General features: G+C 42.9%; 1 protein-coding gene across 1 annotated transcript in view; it reads left to right on the top strand.

Annotated features, from left to right (window-relative positions):
* The window catches only part of LOC309568892 (uncharacterized protein), a gene marked incomplete at its 5' end in the record, with an annotated part of 73,565 nt that overhangs the window by 45,391 nt on the left and 12,589 nt on the right, over window positions 1-15,585 (top strand). The window contains 3 exons of the mRNA XM_082274671.1: window positions 1,754-1,866; window positions 6,550-6,664; window positions 14,259-14,357. Coding sequence (XP_082130797.1) covers window positions 1,754-1,866; window positions 6,550-6,664; window positions 14,259-14,357 — 327 coding nt within the window. The remainder of the gene's footprint in view (window positions 1-1,753; window positions 1,867-6,549; window positions 6,665-14,258; window positions 14,358-15,585) is intronic.

Below are 15,585 nucleotides of genomic sequence, written 5' to 3'. Positions count from 1 at the left end.
CGTATACTATATGGTACTATATTCAATGCAGTGTAAAAAATACAATAGATTACATTTAATCTGGCACGTATGAACAGGTGTCAGTTTTACATCATGACAGCTAGCAGCCCAATAAGCAACAGATCTGATAACAAGGTTGGACAATATGTCTGTTTTTATTTGCAGAAGGCTTTGTGGTATCTGACATACACAGACTCATAGATAGTTCATGGAGGCTTCTGTAGTGAATGGCACCACTATACAATCATAAGGAAAAATAAATCTTCATTGGCACACTTTGGTATAGTGGTAATCTTGTCCTTTATTTACATACACTTACCAGCCACTTTATTAGGTACACCTTGCTATTCCCGGGTTGGACCCCTTTTGCCTTCAGAACTGCCTTCATTCTTAATGGCATATATACAACAAGCTGTTGGAAACATTCCTCAGAGATTTTGGTCCATAATTACATGATAGCATCACACAGTTGCTGCAGATTTGTCGGCTGCACATCCATGATGGGAATCTCCCGTTCCACCATTTCCCAAAGGTGCTCTATTGGATTGAGATCTGGTGACTGTGGAGGCCATTGGAGTACAGTAACCTCATTGTCATGTTCAAGAAACCAGTGGAGAGATGATTTGAGCTTTGTGACATGGTGCTTTATTTTGCTGAAAGGAGCCATCAGAAGATGGGTACACTGTAGTCATAAAGGGATGGACATTGTCAGCAACAATACTCAGATAGGCTGTGGCATTTAAACAATGCTAAATTGGTACTAAGGTGCCCAAAGTGTGCCAAGAAAATAACCCCCACACCATTACACCACCAGCCTAAACCATTGATACAAGGCAGGATGGGTCCATGCTTTCAGATTGTTTATGCCAATTTCTGACCCTTCCATCTGAATGTCACAGGTGAAATTGAGGCTCCTCAGACCAGGCAACGTTTTTCCAATTTTCTATTGTCTAATGGGTGAGCCTGTGTGAATTGGAGCCTCAGTTTCCTATTATTAGGTGACAGGAGTGGCACCCGGTGTAGTCTTCTGCTGCTATAGCCCATCTGCTTCAAGGTTCAATGTGTTGTGCATTCAGAGATGGTATTCTGCATACCTTGATTGTACTGGTTATTTGAGTTACTGTTATCTTTAATCATCCTAAACAAGTCTGCCTATTCTCCTCTGACATCAACAAGGCATTTTCATCCACACAACTACTGCTCACTGTACATTTTCTCTTTTTCGGATCATTCACTGTAAACCCTAGAGATGGTTGTGTGTGAGAATCGCAGCAGATCAGCAGTTTTTGAAACACTCAGACCAGCCCGTCTGGCACCAACAACCATGCCACATTCAACGTCACTTAAATCCCCTTTCTTCCCCATTCTGATGCTCAGTTTGAACTTCAGCAAGTCGTCTTCACCACACCTAAATGCATTCAGTTGCTGCCATGTGATTGGCTGATTTGCAATTTGTCTTACCAAGCAATTGAACAGGTGTACCTAATAAAGTGACCAGTGAGTGTAGCTACAGGCATCACCATATTTCGGGAGCTAGCAGGATCTCTTTCCCACTCTGCCTTGAGAAAAGAATCCTGAACCTTAATGAGACCCTTATGTGGTGTGCCATGACATGTTCTTCAAAAGGTGACATCTTTATGTTACACAGCTCAGCCCTACATACTACTCATTATTATTATGACTGCTATATTTCCTATTATTTTAGTACACTATGTGACAGCTGACAGAAAAATCTTCTTTTTATATTTAACAGCTTTTCCTTATGGCTGGACGAAAGAGAAAGAAAAGCAAGACCTCTAATTACCTGATCTCAGTGGATCCCACAGACCTGTCACGTGGTGGAGAAAGCTTTATTGGTAAAGTCAGGTAAGTTAATGTGGTTCAAAAGGCTAGACATTTTTTACCTTAAAGTAGAACTGTAAGCAAAACTTTGGTTTCGTTCTGGATAGAGTAAGGGAGGGTTATAACCCTCCCTTTCTCAGGGTTTTTTTTTTTTTTGCCATCTGTGTCCCATTGGGGAGCTTTACCTTCACTTCCTGTCCTATAGGCAAAACCGTGCAAATTAAGGGAATCCCTTGGTGATCCCCAGGCCACCAGAACTAGTGTGCCCATTGGAAGATTTTCCCTCTATTACTTTTCTGGGGACAACCCAAAATTTGGGATTTCACTTTCAGTGAAAATGGTATACACCAAAAAATAGCGAGGGTAAATCTCCCTAATGGGGATACAGACAGCAGTAATAACCTGACAGATGATCTAATCCTCTCCACTCTGTCCAAAACAAAAAAAAAAAGTTTTTTCCTTTAGGTATACTTTAATACATTCCCTGCATTAAAGTAAAACATGCTTCCGTAGTTGCATTGCTCCCTCCCCTTCCTATAGACACTGAGTGCATCATACAGACTAGGGGGAAGACAGCTGCGGTAGTCAATGATGGAGAAGGATCTGGGTGGTCTGGTAGATCATAAGCCTAATAATAGCATGCAATGCCAAGCTGTGGTTTCCAAAGCAAGCAAAGTCTTTTCTTGTATTGAGAGGCATGGACTCCAGAGAGAGAGATATCATTTTGCCCCTGTACAAATCATTAGTAAGACCTCATCTGGAAATTGCAGTTCAGTTTTGGGCACCAGTTCTCAAAAAGGATATCAGGGAACTGGAGAAAGTGCAGAGAAGGGTAACTAAACTGATAAGAGTCATGGAGGAGCTCAGCTATGAGAAAAGATTAGAGGAACTGAATTTATTCTCTCTTCAGAAGAGGAGATTAAAGGAGGATATGATCAACATGTAAATACGTCATAAGCGAACCATATAGTGAACCTGGTGTTGAGTTATTCACTTTAAGGTCATCACAGAGGACAAGGGGGCACTCTTCATGTCTAGAGGAAGGGAGATTTAATCTCCAAATATGGAAAGGCTTCTTTACAGTAATGCTGTGAAAATGTGGAATAGACTCCTTCAAGAGGTGGTTCTCGCCAGCTCAGAAGATTGATTTAAAAAAGGACTGGATGTTTTCCTAAATGTACATAATAGAACTGGATATGAATATTTAGAGGTAAAATTGATCCAGGGAACATCTGATTGCCTCTCGGGGGATCAGGAAGGAATTTCTTTCCCCTGCTGGAGTAAGTTGGATCATGCTTTGCTGGGGTTTTTTGCCTTCCTCTGGATCAACTGTGGGTATGGCATTGTGTATATAGGATTGCATATTTTTCCCCCTTTTTATTGTTTTAACTAGATAGACTTATGTCTTTTTTTCAACCAGACTAACTATGTAACTATCAATGTAACTATATGTAACCACTTTGATCCATCGCTGCGCCCATCTGCAATGGCGCTGGTGCCTGTTCCTCTCTTTACAGGACACAGAGCATCAGCAAGAGCCATTGGCTCCTAGTGCTCAATCAAATCCTGCAAGAAGGGAGTGGTGGTGGTGGTGGGGGGTGGGGGGGGGGGGACGGACTCAGAGCTGAGTTGCGCTGTGTGTGTCTGTGGATGTACACAGTCTTTCTTCAGAGAAAGCCTGCAGGTGTGCACCCATAGCACATGACTTGTATGTTACCCTAAATATATATATATATTTTAGGTTTGTTTACATATGTGTATTTTATAAATCATAAGGGTATATTTACCAAAATTGTAGAGTGCAAAATCTGGTGCAGCTGTGCATGGTAGCCAATCAGCTTCCAACTTTAGCTTGTTCAATTAAGCTTTCACCAACAAAACTTGGAAACTGATTGATTTCTATGCAGAGCTACACAAGATTTTGCATTCTCCAGTTTTAGTAAATCAACTCCATAGTCTCTATCATTTTCATGTACATGTTCCATCTGAAGTACCTGGTTGACAGAGTTGCTGTTATGTAACGGTATCAGCCAAATGATCAGACCAGTGGTGATGTGCAATTTCTACTTTACTTAACCGCTTGCCGACCGCCGCAAGTAAATTTACTGCGGCGGTCAGCCCGGCCAGGCAGAGTGACGTTAATTAACGTCACTAGCCTGGGAGGGTCTGGGGAGCGAGCGCGCGCCCGCGGAGGCGCGCTCCCGCGCGGTCACGGACCCCCCCGCGCGTGTGACCGGCGGACCCGATGTCCGCCGATCGGGGGAGAGGGAGAAAGTCAGGCGGCTTGTGTAAAAAAGCCACCTGTCATTCTCCTCGGTGTAAAAACACTGATCAGTGTCCTTACACCTCAAGCCACAGCCAATCACAGTAAGAATCACGCCCCTAGGGACACACACAGCCCCTCCCTCTCAAATAAAGTTAACCCCTTCACTACCAATGTATTTTTACAGTAACAGTGCATATGTATAGCACTGATTACTGTAGAAATGTCACTGGTAACCCCAAAAGTGTCAAAAATGTCAGTCAAGGGTCCGATCTGTCCGCCACAATGTCGCAGTACCGCAAAAAAAATTGCAGATCGCCGCCATTACGCGTTAAAAAAAAAACAACAAAAATGACAAAAATCTTTCCCTTTGTTAGTTAACGCGATAACTTTTGCGCAAACCAATAAAAATACGCTTTTTGCGATTTTTTTTTACCAAACATATGTAGCATAAAACATATTGGCCGAAAATGTTAAAAAATTTTGATTTTTACATTTTTTTGGGGGAATTTCATAAAAAAAATGTGAAAAATATTGTTATTTTTGCAAAATTTACGCTCTTTTTTTGTTTATAGCGCAAAAAGTAAAAAGCGCATAGGTGATCAAATACCACCAAAAGAAAGCTCTGTTTGTGGGAAAAAAAGGACGTCAAATTCGTTTAGGTACAGCGTCGCACGAACGCGCAATTGTCCGTTAAAGTCACACAGTGCCGAATCGCAAAATACCCCCTGGTCGTTTAGCAGTCAAATCCTCCGGGGCTTAAGTGGTTAACAATGTGGAACGTAGATTACACAGGAGATCATGTGAACAGGGGTTTGCAGTACAAAACAGCAATATGAGGAAGAGAGAAACATTCCTAAAACATGTGAAAACAATTCTATTGCAGTTCTAGTAATGGCCACTAGATGGCAGCAGAGTGTTCTGAGTTCAGTTTACAGATAGGATAAAGATCTGAAGATTTCTCACGTGTTCCCAGAGATTGATCGTTCATTCAGCAGACTGGGAGTTGAGGGTATTTCCTGCTGGCACAGACTTCACACAGGCACTGCTGATGCTGACTTTGGTCAGGAGGCTCTGGGGGCCATAGATAGGACCAACCCACTGCTTGGACAACTTCTCCACATGGACTGTAACAGAGTCCTCTCCAGTGACTGGGGCTTGGATAGATACTGCGTGCTCTTGTGCTCACTGCTGGTGGCCCACACACCAGACTGATCGATTGATGACCCAGCACCTGGGGACAGCTCACTTGCCCAGTCACTGCTGTCCCATCAGGCAGGATCTCTCTGAGCACAGGAAGCTGGGCGGAGCTGGCATTTATACTCCCTGGGCATGTCCTGGAACTCAGGGGATGCTGGGAGCCCAGAGGATTGTGGGGAATTGAGTTAAAGGGACTTGCAGCTGCATCTGGATAAAGGGACACACCACTACATTGCCACTTTTTCTTCAAGCCAAACCCGAAACACTTTAGCGGTGCAGGGCAGTTTTTTTTTTCTCGTAGTATAAACTATAGTTTTATAAAAGACCTGGGACACCTTTGGGTGGCCCATAGATAGTATTAATGCTGCGCGTGTAGTGCGTTAAAGTGAACATTGCGTGTGGCCAAATTTTCTTGCTGACATCATCACTCCGCCCCCCCCAGTGATGCTGAACCTGCCCCCAGACAGCCGCCCACAACTCCCGGATGGCAACAGATTTCTATGTGACTATCTTCGTTACTTGGGAAGCCACAGGCCTGTCTGAATGATGTGTCCGGGTATCAGGCAGACTGAAACCCGGATACATGATTCAAAACCCAGACTGCCTGGGTGAATTCTGGACAGGTGGCAACCCTATTGGTTGATCCTGCCTGTCACCGTTCTTCCTTGTTCTAAACTGATCACACAAAGCACAGAAGCTGTTTTGTTCTTGTGTGAACAGTTTACATCGTTTGGCTGGCCTTTCAGAGGTACAGGACACTGTACAGACACACAGCATGCCTGTATTGGGTAGTGTGTTCAGCCGCCACACTCCCTGACCAATCACAGCCTGCCTCTTGAACACACCCCCTGCTCAAGCCCAGGCTGCATCTTTCCTCAGACTAAGCAGACCTGCCTGTATTGCACACTGTATGTCTGCACGGGGTCCTGTAACCCCACCCCCCACTATCGGGAAAAAAAGATGCACGATCACATGACAGAAAGCAAAAGCAGTGATGGTACGCGCATAATTAAATCTGTATTAGAAATTATTTGTTCACTTTCATATTCATCTTCTGATTTTTAAGAATATAGCAAAAACCTTTAAGAGCAGTGACCAATCGCATACAAATGTTTAGTCTTAATAGTGTAAAGGTACATTGGTTGAATAATGTGAAACGCTGCCTAACAGTCTCATTAGAAGAGTAAAACAAGATTTCAGAATATAGAATCAGCAAAAAAATATATAAATCACTGTCATTCCAGATCAAACATGCTGGGAACCAGATTCACAGTTTTTGACAATGGATTTAACCCTGAGACAAAGCCGTTTGTGCAGGAGAAGGAGTCGCTCAGACAAGAACTGGCATCAATATGTTATGTAAGTTATAAACCTGGTGAATTATTTAGTTGTAGGCGTCAGTATAAAGTCAATGTATATAAATGTGCTAAGTGACTACCCCTTTATATTCTGTCGAAAAGAAATGTCCAATTATAGGAATAATGATGAATATAGGTTTACCAAGGCTGAATTTATACTTTCTGATATGCTACTCCAACTTTCTTGTGTTTCCGGTTCCTGCCAAAGTAAACTGCCTAGACTTAGTACTAGCAAGCTGTGTCTGACCATGATGGATTGGAGACACAGTATGCTGGCTCTGTCAATCCATGATTAGAAGAGTATAGTAAGCTGTCTCCCTACTCTGCTAGCAGCTTGATTTTAGGTGTATAGGTCCAGTACATAAACGGTGAGCACACAGTACGCTATTCCACCAAAAACGAATCTTTCCAGGGACAGAAACAGGAGGACCCAGCCACATCATTCTGGTAGACAGGGTGGTAGTCTGAGCCTTTTATTTTACATGGGAGTGTGTAACTCAGTCTGCAACATGATGTGTGAAAGGTTTCGTGTCACCCCTTGTTGCCACTGTCTGTGTTGCCGTTGGGTATGCATAAATCCAACCCAGGGTTTAGTGTCTTACCATTGCATACCTTCCAACTTTTTGTGATGGGAATTAGCGACACCTATTGGCAAAAGTATGTAGGCACAGAACACACACCCTGACACGCCTCCTTAACCACTTCCGCCCATGCTTTAGCCGAAAGATGGCTACACCTTGGGCTTCCAGTGTTGGGAGGGCGTCAATAGACCTCCTCCCGTGATCACACTGCTCAGTGCACTCTGTGATCGTTGAGTCCTTCGTATTTTGCTGATCACCAAACAGGGTAAGGGCAAATCACAGCGGTCCTTTACTACGTGATCAGATGTCAGCCAATGACAGCTGATCACGGAAGTAAACTAAAGCCGGTTATCAGCTTTTTTTCTCCTCACACTGACAGCGTGAGGAGAAAAGAAGCCAGTATCCGACTTGTGTTACAGGGACATTGGTCCCAACAGTGCCCACCAGTGCTGCTAATCAGTGCCAACCAGTGCTACCTATCAGTGCCCACCAGTGCTGCTAAACAGTGCCCATCAGTGCTTGTATTCAGTGCCCCTCAGTGCTGTTAATTAGTGCCCACTAATCCTGCCAATCAGTGCCCGCCAGTGCTGCCTATCAGTACCCATCAGTGCCGCTATCAGTGCTGCCTATTAGAGCCCATCAGTGCTGCCTATCAGTGCCCATCAGTGCCACCTATCAGTGCAGCCTCATCAGTGCTGCCTCATCAGTGCCTATCAGTGCAGTCTCATCAGCGCACGTCATTGAAGGAGAAAGATTACCTGTCTGTAAAAATTTTTAACAGACTATGATATTTTTATTTTTTTTCAAATTTTTCGGTATTTTTTGTTTCTTTAGTAAAAAATCTAAAACCCAGTGGAGATTAAATGCCACCAAAAGAAAGCTCTATTTGTGTGAAAGAAATGATAAAAATTTCAAATGGGTACAGTGTAGCAAGACAGCGCAATTGTCATTCAAAGTGCGACAGCGCTAAAAGCTGAAAATTGGCCTGGACGGGAAGGGTGTAAGTGCCGGTTCACATTTGTCTGCTCCTAAAATTAAATGTGATCTCTGTGCGGTGCAGATTCAGCCATACAGTTTGTATGGCTGAATTTGCACCGCAATCGCACCCAACATGCACAGGACCCTTTTTTGGTCCGCAGCAGAATCAGATCACATGGTGGTTCACATAAGTACGATCCGATTCTGTGCGAACTTTCAGATCGCACTGCGATATGCAATCTGATCTGGGGGTGTCGTTAACTTTTATTTGACACCCCCAGCGTATCGCATATGGCAGTGTGAACTGCCAGGGGTACAGATGCGATGCGGGAACACGCAGTATATTCACATCGTTCCCACATCGCAGAAATGTGATCCGGGACTAAAGGAGAATCATAAAAAAAAAAAAAAAGATTGGTTAAACGCACAAGTTTTTTTTTTTTTTTTTTTTTGTTACCACTACTATTTCTTTTTATTGTTTTTTGAAAGTTACAAATGCAGCAATCCAGCATCCAAGAAATTGGATGAAAGCACCGGGGAAACACTTTCTGAAAGATAAAAAAAAGTGCATTTTATATACAACTTTATAGATCAGACCAAAATGAGGGACAAATTAGGAGGAAAGAGGGACAGAGGGACATTGTTCTTTGGGGACAGTCCGTTTGAAATCAGGGACAGTTAGGAGCTATGCCATTGTATAACTCCCTAGCAAGGCGACATCTAGAAGGCTTAATACAGCATTGGGTCCTTATCTACAAGAAGGATGTAGACAGGCTGGAGATTCTAAATGTGGGCAGTTTTATTAGTTAAACAAATGGACCGTTTACAGTGCATTGATCTGTTCACCCCTATAAATAGTGCCAAAGAGACATCCATCAAAGTTTGTCCTAGACATGGACTGTTTAAACAACAGGCCTTTCATATTCATGGGTAACTGCAATCTGAAACTTGAAACTTGAAAAATCAAAAGTGCCCATTTTGAACGCTTATATGCCAGGTATTGGGCTTACAACCCTGCCTGAGGACAGACCACGTCCACCTTTGCCTGTAGACACAGACGCTGCTGGCCCCCTTACAGTGGCATGGGAATGTCTGCCTCTCCTAGTTGGCCTCCCAGACATGATGGGGAGGGAGGGCTTATTACCAAAATTGAATAGAGACAGGGAAATGTGTAATTGGATGCACTTCAATGGAAAGTGGTGTTTGGTGCACTTTAACGCAGCAACCAAAGAAAAAAAAAAAAGGGGGGTGTACAGCACTGAATACAGCAATAAAAGGTATGAAATGCAGTGCAAAACACTGCACTACTTGGACACACCCCATTGACACACTACAAACTACTACAGTAAAACTGCACTGACGCACTTTATATACCGCAGTGAAAGCGCACTGAGGTACTACAATATAATTCAGTAAAAGTGCAATGATGCACAACAATATAATGTATATAAACTGCCCAGACTCACTCTACTAATGTGGGTTCTAATGTAAAAAAGGAAGGTCGCACTACACTGACGCTGCACTATCACTATATATACACTACACTAACACTCTACACAAAAGAATCACAAAAGCACTATAGCACACTTACTCGTTTGTAGCAATGAACAGAGCTCTGTTCTATCTATCTCCTCTCCAACATCACACTGCAAATGGCTCTTCTGGGAAAGAACATTTTATAGTGTGGGGTCGGTCTATGAGCAATGAGCCACGACTGGGCACAGTCATCATGACTTTCTCTAATCAGGGCTCTGACGGTGCTCTGTGCCCTGATTGCATAAAGCCTTCATTGCTTCAGCCAATCAGGGCTTAGAATGCACTGAGCGACATGCAGTGCATTATGGGGCGTTCGGTGGGCTGTACAAAGGGTCGAACAGCCTTGCAATTTGGGTGTTTGCCTCGTGGCAAACAGCTAATGTTCGAACTGATCTTTTATTTGTCTCAAACTGTTCACCCAACACTACTTGTGATATTTTCCTGCTCTCTCCCCTCTTGTCTTTATATCCCTGGTGCCAAACCTGAGCCCCAAGGACCCCTTTTGACCCTTTGATCCTTGTGAAGCAGCACTTGGACCCCAGCAGTCTGTACTTGGTGTCGGAGCATTAACATGTCAGGGGCAACAGCAGTGATCTCTACTAGCTACTAGCTACATACTGTATAGTATATCCTCAATCTCTTACCATCTTCTGCAATATGTCCCCAGTCTACCACCAAACCTATAACATATCCACAGTCTCTGACCTGACCTTCGTATCTTCCAGGATGTCTACATTCCTTCTAGCACTGCATGTACTGAACATTAAGTGTGGCCCTTTCCTGATGTCAGGGGATGCAGCTGAGGCACCCTAAAGGTCATAAGTTGACAACCACTGCTTTGTAGCTACAAATATGTATGCTTATATTAGAAGGTGATGATCAGACTTTGGAATACTATACAAATGTAGAAGGTAACGGCCATAAGTATTCCTCTTAATTAATGATTATTCCTTTAATAATTCCTCCTGCTTCTCTGTATTAAAATATACAATTAAAAAGACCAAAAGGAAGCATGGGACCATCTTGTAATGTCTCATTTAGGTGAACCTGGAAATCTGGGTGCATAGATCTTTTTTCTATGAAGGACACGGTAGGCATGTGGGTGAATCAATGTACCCACATCTAGTAAACTGTAAAGTCTTTTGTAAAATAATTCTAACATATACAGGCTGCTATTACTCACACCTCCCAACTTTTTGAGATGGGACGAGGGACACCCATTAGCAAAAGTATGTAGGCATAGGACACACCTCCACCACCACACCCCCTAAAGGAGAATTAAATAACAAAAAAAATATTAGTTAAACTCACAAGTATTTTTTTTTTTACCACAAATATTCATTAATGCTGGCTTTTTAAATGTATAAATGCAACAATTTAGAATTTGAATGAGAGGTATAGCACTGCGAAACACTTTGAATGATAAATACTGCATTTTATATACAACTATATAGATCAGGCCAAAATGAGGGAAAATTAGGAGGAAAGAAGGACAGAAGGACTTTGTTCCAAATCAGGGCCAGTCCCTCGTATTCAAGGGCAGTTTCTAGCTTAAAAACGTCATCATTGACTAAGCATGCAGCCAATAAATTCAGAATAGAGAATTTCTTCTTCTTCTACTTGTTCCAGGTCAGGAGCTAGGAAGGTATTAAAGTCACTGAATCATGATGACAGCCATAAAGACAGCATTTTCAGAAAGAAAGATCAGCCATGTATACTGGTCAACTAATATACTGTATTATATTTATCTCAATGCAGGTTTCCTTTAACATAAGTGGTCTACAAAATGTCCTCTATTGTCCTGACATTACCTTGTATATACCAGCAATAGACATTTTTCATAACAGGACAGCAGCATCGTCAATATTCCTCACTTAAAGTATAACTAAAGGTGTGACGAGACCAATCTCGCCACTGGGCATTGGAGAAGCCTGGTTGCTCGTCTCCTGCAATGTGACTATGGACCCTCTCATCAGCCCATGCTAAACGTAAACCCCATGGCGATTTGACTGTGTTTGTGGCATCTGAGCGCTGTTTGGATATGTTGAGCGCTCAGATCCAGGCTATCTGGGGATGGGTTGAATGTGGGGGTTCTGTTCAGTAGACTGGGAGTTATGCATTTTTGTGTCTTTTTGTGTTTCTTTAACCACTTGCCGACCGCCGCACGACTATCTACGTCGGCGGTCAGCCCCTCACAGGCAAACTAACGTAGGGCTACGTTGTTTGCTTGTGAGGGTCTAGGGAGCGAGCGCGCGCCCCCCGGGGCGCGCTCCCGCTCCCGCGTGGTCACGGGCCCCCCCGCGCGTGTGACCAGCGGACCCGATGTCCGCCGGTCACTCGGCGATCGGCGGGGGAGAGGGAGAATGTCAGGCAGCTTGTGTAAACAAACTGCCTGTCATTCTCCTCGCTGCAAAGACACTGATAAAACGGATCTGGTATGTAGATCCGTTGATCAGTGTCCTTACAGCTAGAGCCACAGCCAATCACAGTAGAAACCACGCCCCTAGGGACACACACAGCCCCTCCCTTCCAAATAAAGTTAACCCCTTCACTACCAGTGTATTTTTACAGTAACAGTGCATATGTATAGCACTGATTACTGTAGAAATGTCACTGGTAACCCCAAAAGTGTCAAAAATGTCAGTCAAGGGTCCGATCTGTCCGCCGCAATGTCGCAGTACCGCAAAAAAAATCGCAGATCGCCGCCATTACGCGTTAAAAAAAAAAACAACAAAAATGACAAAAATCTTTCCCTTTGTTAGTAAACGCGATAACTTTTGCGCAAACCAATCAAAATACGCTTTTTGCGATTTTTTTTACCAAACATAGGTAGCATAAAATAAATTGGCCGAAAATTTTTAAAAATTTTGATTTTTACATTTTTTTTTGGGGGAATTTCATATAAAAAAATGTGAAAAATATTGCTATTTTTGCAAAATTGACGCTCTTTTTTTGTTTATAGCGCGTGATCAAAAAATCGCACAGGTGATCAAATACCACCAAAAGAAAGCTCTGTTTGTGGGAAAAAAAGGACGTCAAATTCGTTTAGGTACAGCGTCGCACGACCGCGCAATTGTGCGTTAAATTCACGCAGTGCCGAATCGCAAAATACCCCCTGGTCGGAATGGGGGTAAAATCTTCCGGGGCTTAAGTGGTTAAGCATGTGGCTAATGGAGTCTTGCCTCTATCCTGGAAGCTAAACCTTATTCCTGTAAACTGTAAGGCACAGGAAGTGCACTCCTAATATGGTCATTCCAGGAAGTTCAATGAGGAGACGGACTGTCTGAGGTGGCTCTCCATTTACCTATTGTCGGGTGTGCTAATGAACTTGCCTGCTGTCTGCTAAGAGATGTATTGACACTCAGAGTAATGTGTATTGAGGGCTCGTTAGGGAACCATTGTTCTGTGTCTGGCTATTGTGTACATTGATTACCCCCTGGGGGCTTCTGTCTCCTTGCACATGGCAGTCCTTCTGGTCAAGCTATCTGACCAATCACTGCTGACTCATTTTCAAGCCCTTATTTGCATGGCTGGAGAGGACCTTATGGGGAACTGCAGGTACTGTGCAATTGACCAATGGGAAAGCGGTTGTTGGGGGAAGGATGTTCCAAATTCTGTATAAAAGTGTGCTGTGTTCTTCCAATAAATGTTGTTCCTGTTTTACCCTCAACTCGGAGCTTTGTCTCGTTTTTGGAGGGGGGTTTATTATACAGAAAGCCGTTGTTTGGGGCTCTCTTTGGATGATTATTCGTATGCTGGTGTGCTACAGGGGTAATTCGTACCTGCTGCAAAGGTGGTACATCCACTAAACGGCGGTTTCATTCCTTTTTACGCTGAGGTTCGTAACAAAAGGCAAAACTTTTTTTTTTACTTTAGGATAGAGTAGAGAGGGATTAGAATAGTCGTCAGTTGTTATTGCTGTCTGTGTCCCCGTTAAGAAGATTCACCCTCTCTATTTGTCCTGTTTACCATTATTATTGAAAGTAAAAGAATATCCCATATTTTGGGTTGTCCCCAGAAAAGTAATAGAGGGGAAATTAGTTCTTGTGACCTGTGGGTCCCCAATAAATTCCCCTAATTTGCAGGGATTTCCTCTCACTTCCTGTTTGGCTATAGGACAGGAAGTGAAGAAAAAATCTCCGCAATGAGATACAGATGACGAAAAAAAATCTGGCAGGGGTTTTAACCCTGACTTGCTCTATCCAAAATGAAGAATAAAAAAAAAAAGGTTTTGCCTATAGTTCTACTTTAAGAGATTCCTAACACAGCAGTCAGCATTGTTCAACTAACCTACAGTACATTGCCCTTTACTCTGTGCCTAACAAAGATTGCAGTTTAATATCCAAGGTTGAATTTAGGAAAAGGCAGAACATACTAAAAAAGTGCTGATCCCACACTAGCCTGGTAAAACATTATACTTCAGTAATCATATATTGATAGATACAGTTTGTCAAGTCCGACTGGGTCAGTTATATTTTTACTGTTTTTACCATCTAACAGGAAACCAATGTTCTGGGGTTCAGAGGTCCCCGAAAAATGACTGTTATTATTCCTGGGATGAACCAGGACTGTGAGAGAGTGTCCATACGGCCGCATAATGTAAGTTATCTGTATAATCATCATAATAATTGGTCTTTGGGCTTGGCAACGTTTAATGAAGGTGTGTTTTATAAAACCCAATATAATAGATAATATGGCATGCCTGGGCACAGTGGGTTTGATTTACTAAAACTGGAGAGTGCAAAATCTGGAGCAGCTGTGCACGGTAGTCAATTAGCTTCTAACTTCAGCTTGTTAAATTAAAGTTTTTGTTACCCCTGCATTATATATTCCTGATATGTGCCTGCTGTACAATGTACTTGTATGTAAGTCTTGTGTTCTCTTTGTTTTGCTTACTTTATGTGAAATCCCTGGTGTTCCTGCCAGTCCCCTTGCTTTCCTTTAAAAATGTATCACACTAAGCAGGAGAGCACACCTTGGTCAGTTCTCTAGCTCTGCTGCAGCCTGTTCTCCTCCAATGATCAGACCTGTCCTGACATGCCCCCTCTGCATAGCCTCTCACTTGGAAGCTCAGTATGCAGCTGGGGATAGAGGGAACAGAGGGAATGAGATCACTTATTAAAAAAAAAAGGGGGAAAAGGGTATTTATAATTTTTTTGTATATCTATACACAAATGTTTGCCTTTTTAGTTTTAGAGTCGGTTCACACTAAGGCAACACGACTCCTTACTACTTCGGGGGCGACTTGTGCATTACCATGCACCACGACTTCGGAGCGACTTGCAGGGACTTCACATAATGGAAGTCTATGCAAGTCGCTCCAAGGTCGCCCCGAAGTAGTACAGGATCCTTTTTCTAAGTCGGAGCGACTTGTGTCGCTCCTATTAGAACGGGTCCTGTAGCAGTCAATGGACCGCGAGGGAGCGCGACTTGTCAGGCTGACAAGTCGCCTGACAAGTCGCACTAGTGTGGACCGGGTCTTAAACTGAAAGGGTTGTTTTACAAGGTGATCATTTACAATCACTTTGTCAGAAAAACTTGGAAGCTGATTGGTTTCTATGCAGAGCTACACCAAATTTTGCACTTTCCATTTTAGTAAATTAACCCCAGTGTAACAGGTTGTTTATATCTGTTCTTTCACAGTATGGAGAAGAGTTGGGTTTGAATAAAAACTATAATGGTGCTGGGTAAATTTTATTTTGGTTAACTTTTTAAACTGGTGTTTTTTTTACTATGTACAGTATATAGAATCTTTGTTTCACAGATACACATTTAAAGCTGGGTACACCCAAACTCTACTCTATACGACTATTTCTGAACATGGCAG

The sequence above is a fragment of the Pelophylax lessonae genome, assembly GCF_965119305.1.
Source record: "Pelophylax lessonae genome assembly, chromosome: 12".
Taxonomy (NCBI): Eukaryota; Metazoa; Chordata; class Amphibia; order Anura; family Ranidae; genus Pelophylax; species Pelophylax lessonae.
The sequence above is the reverse complement of the archived record's forward strand: the minus strand, read 5'-3'. Positions and strand labels throughout refer to the sequence as shown.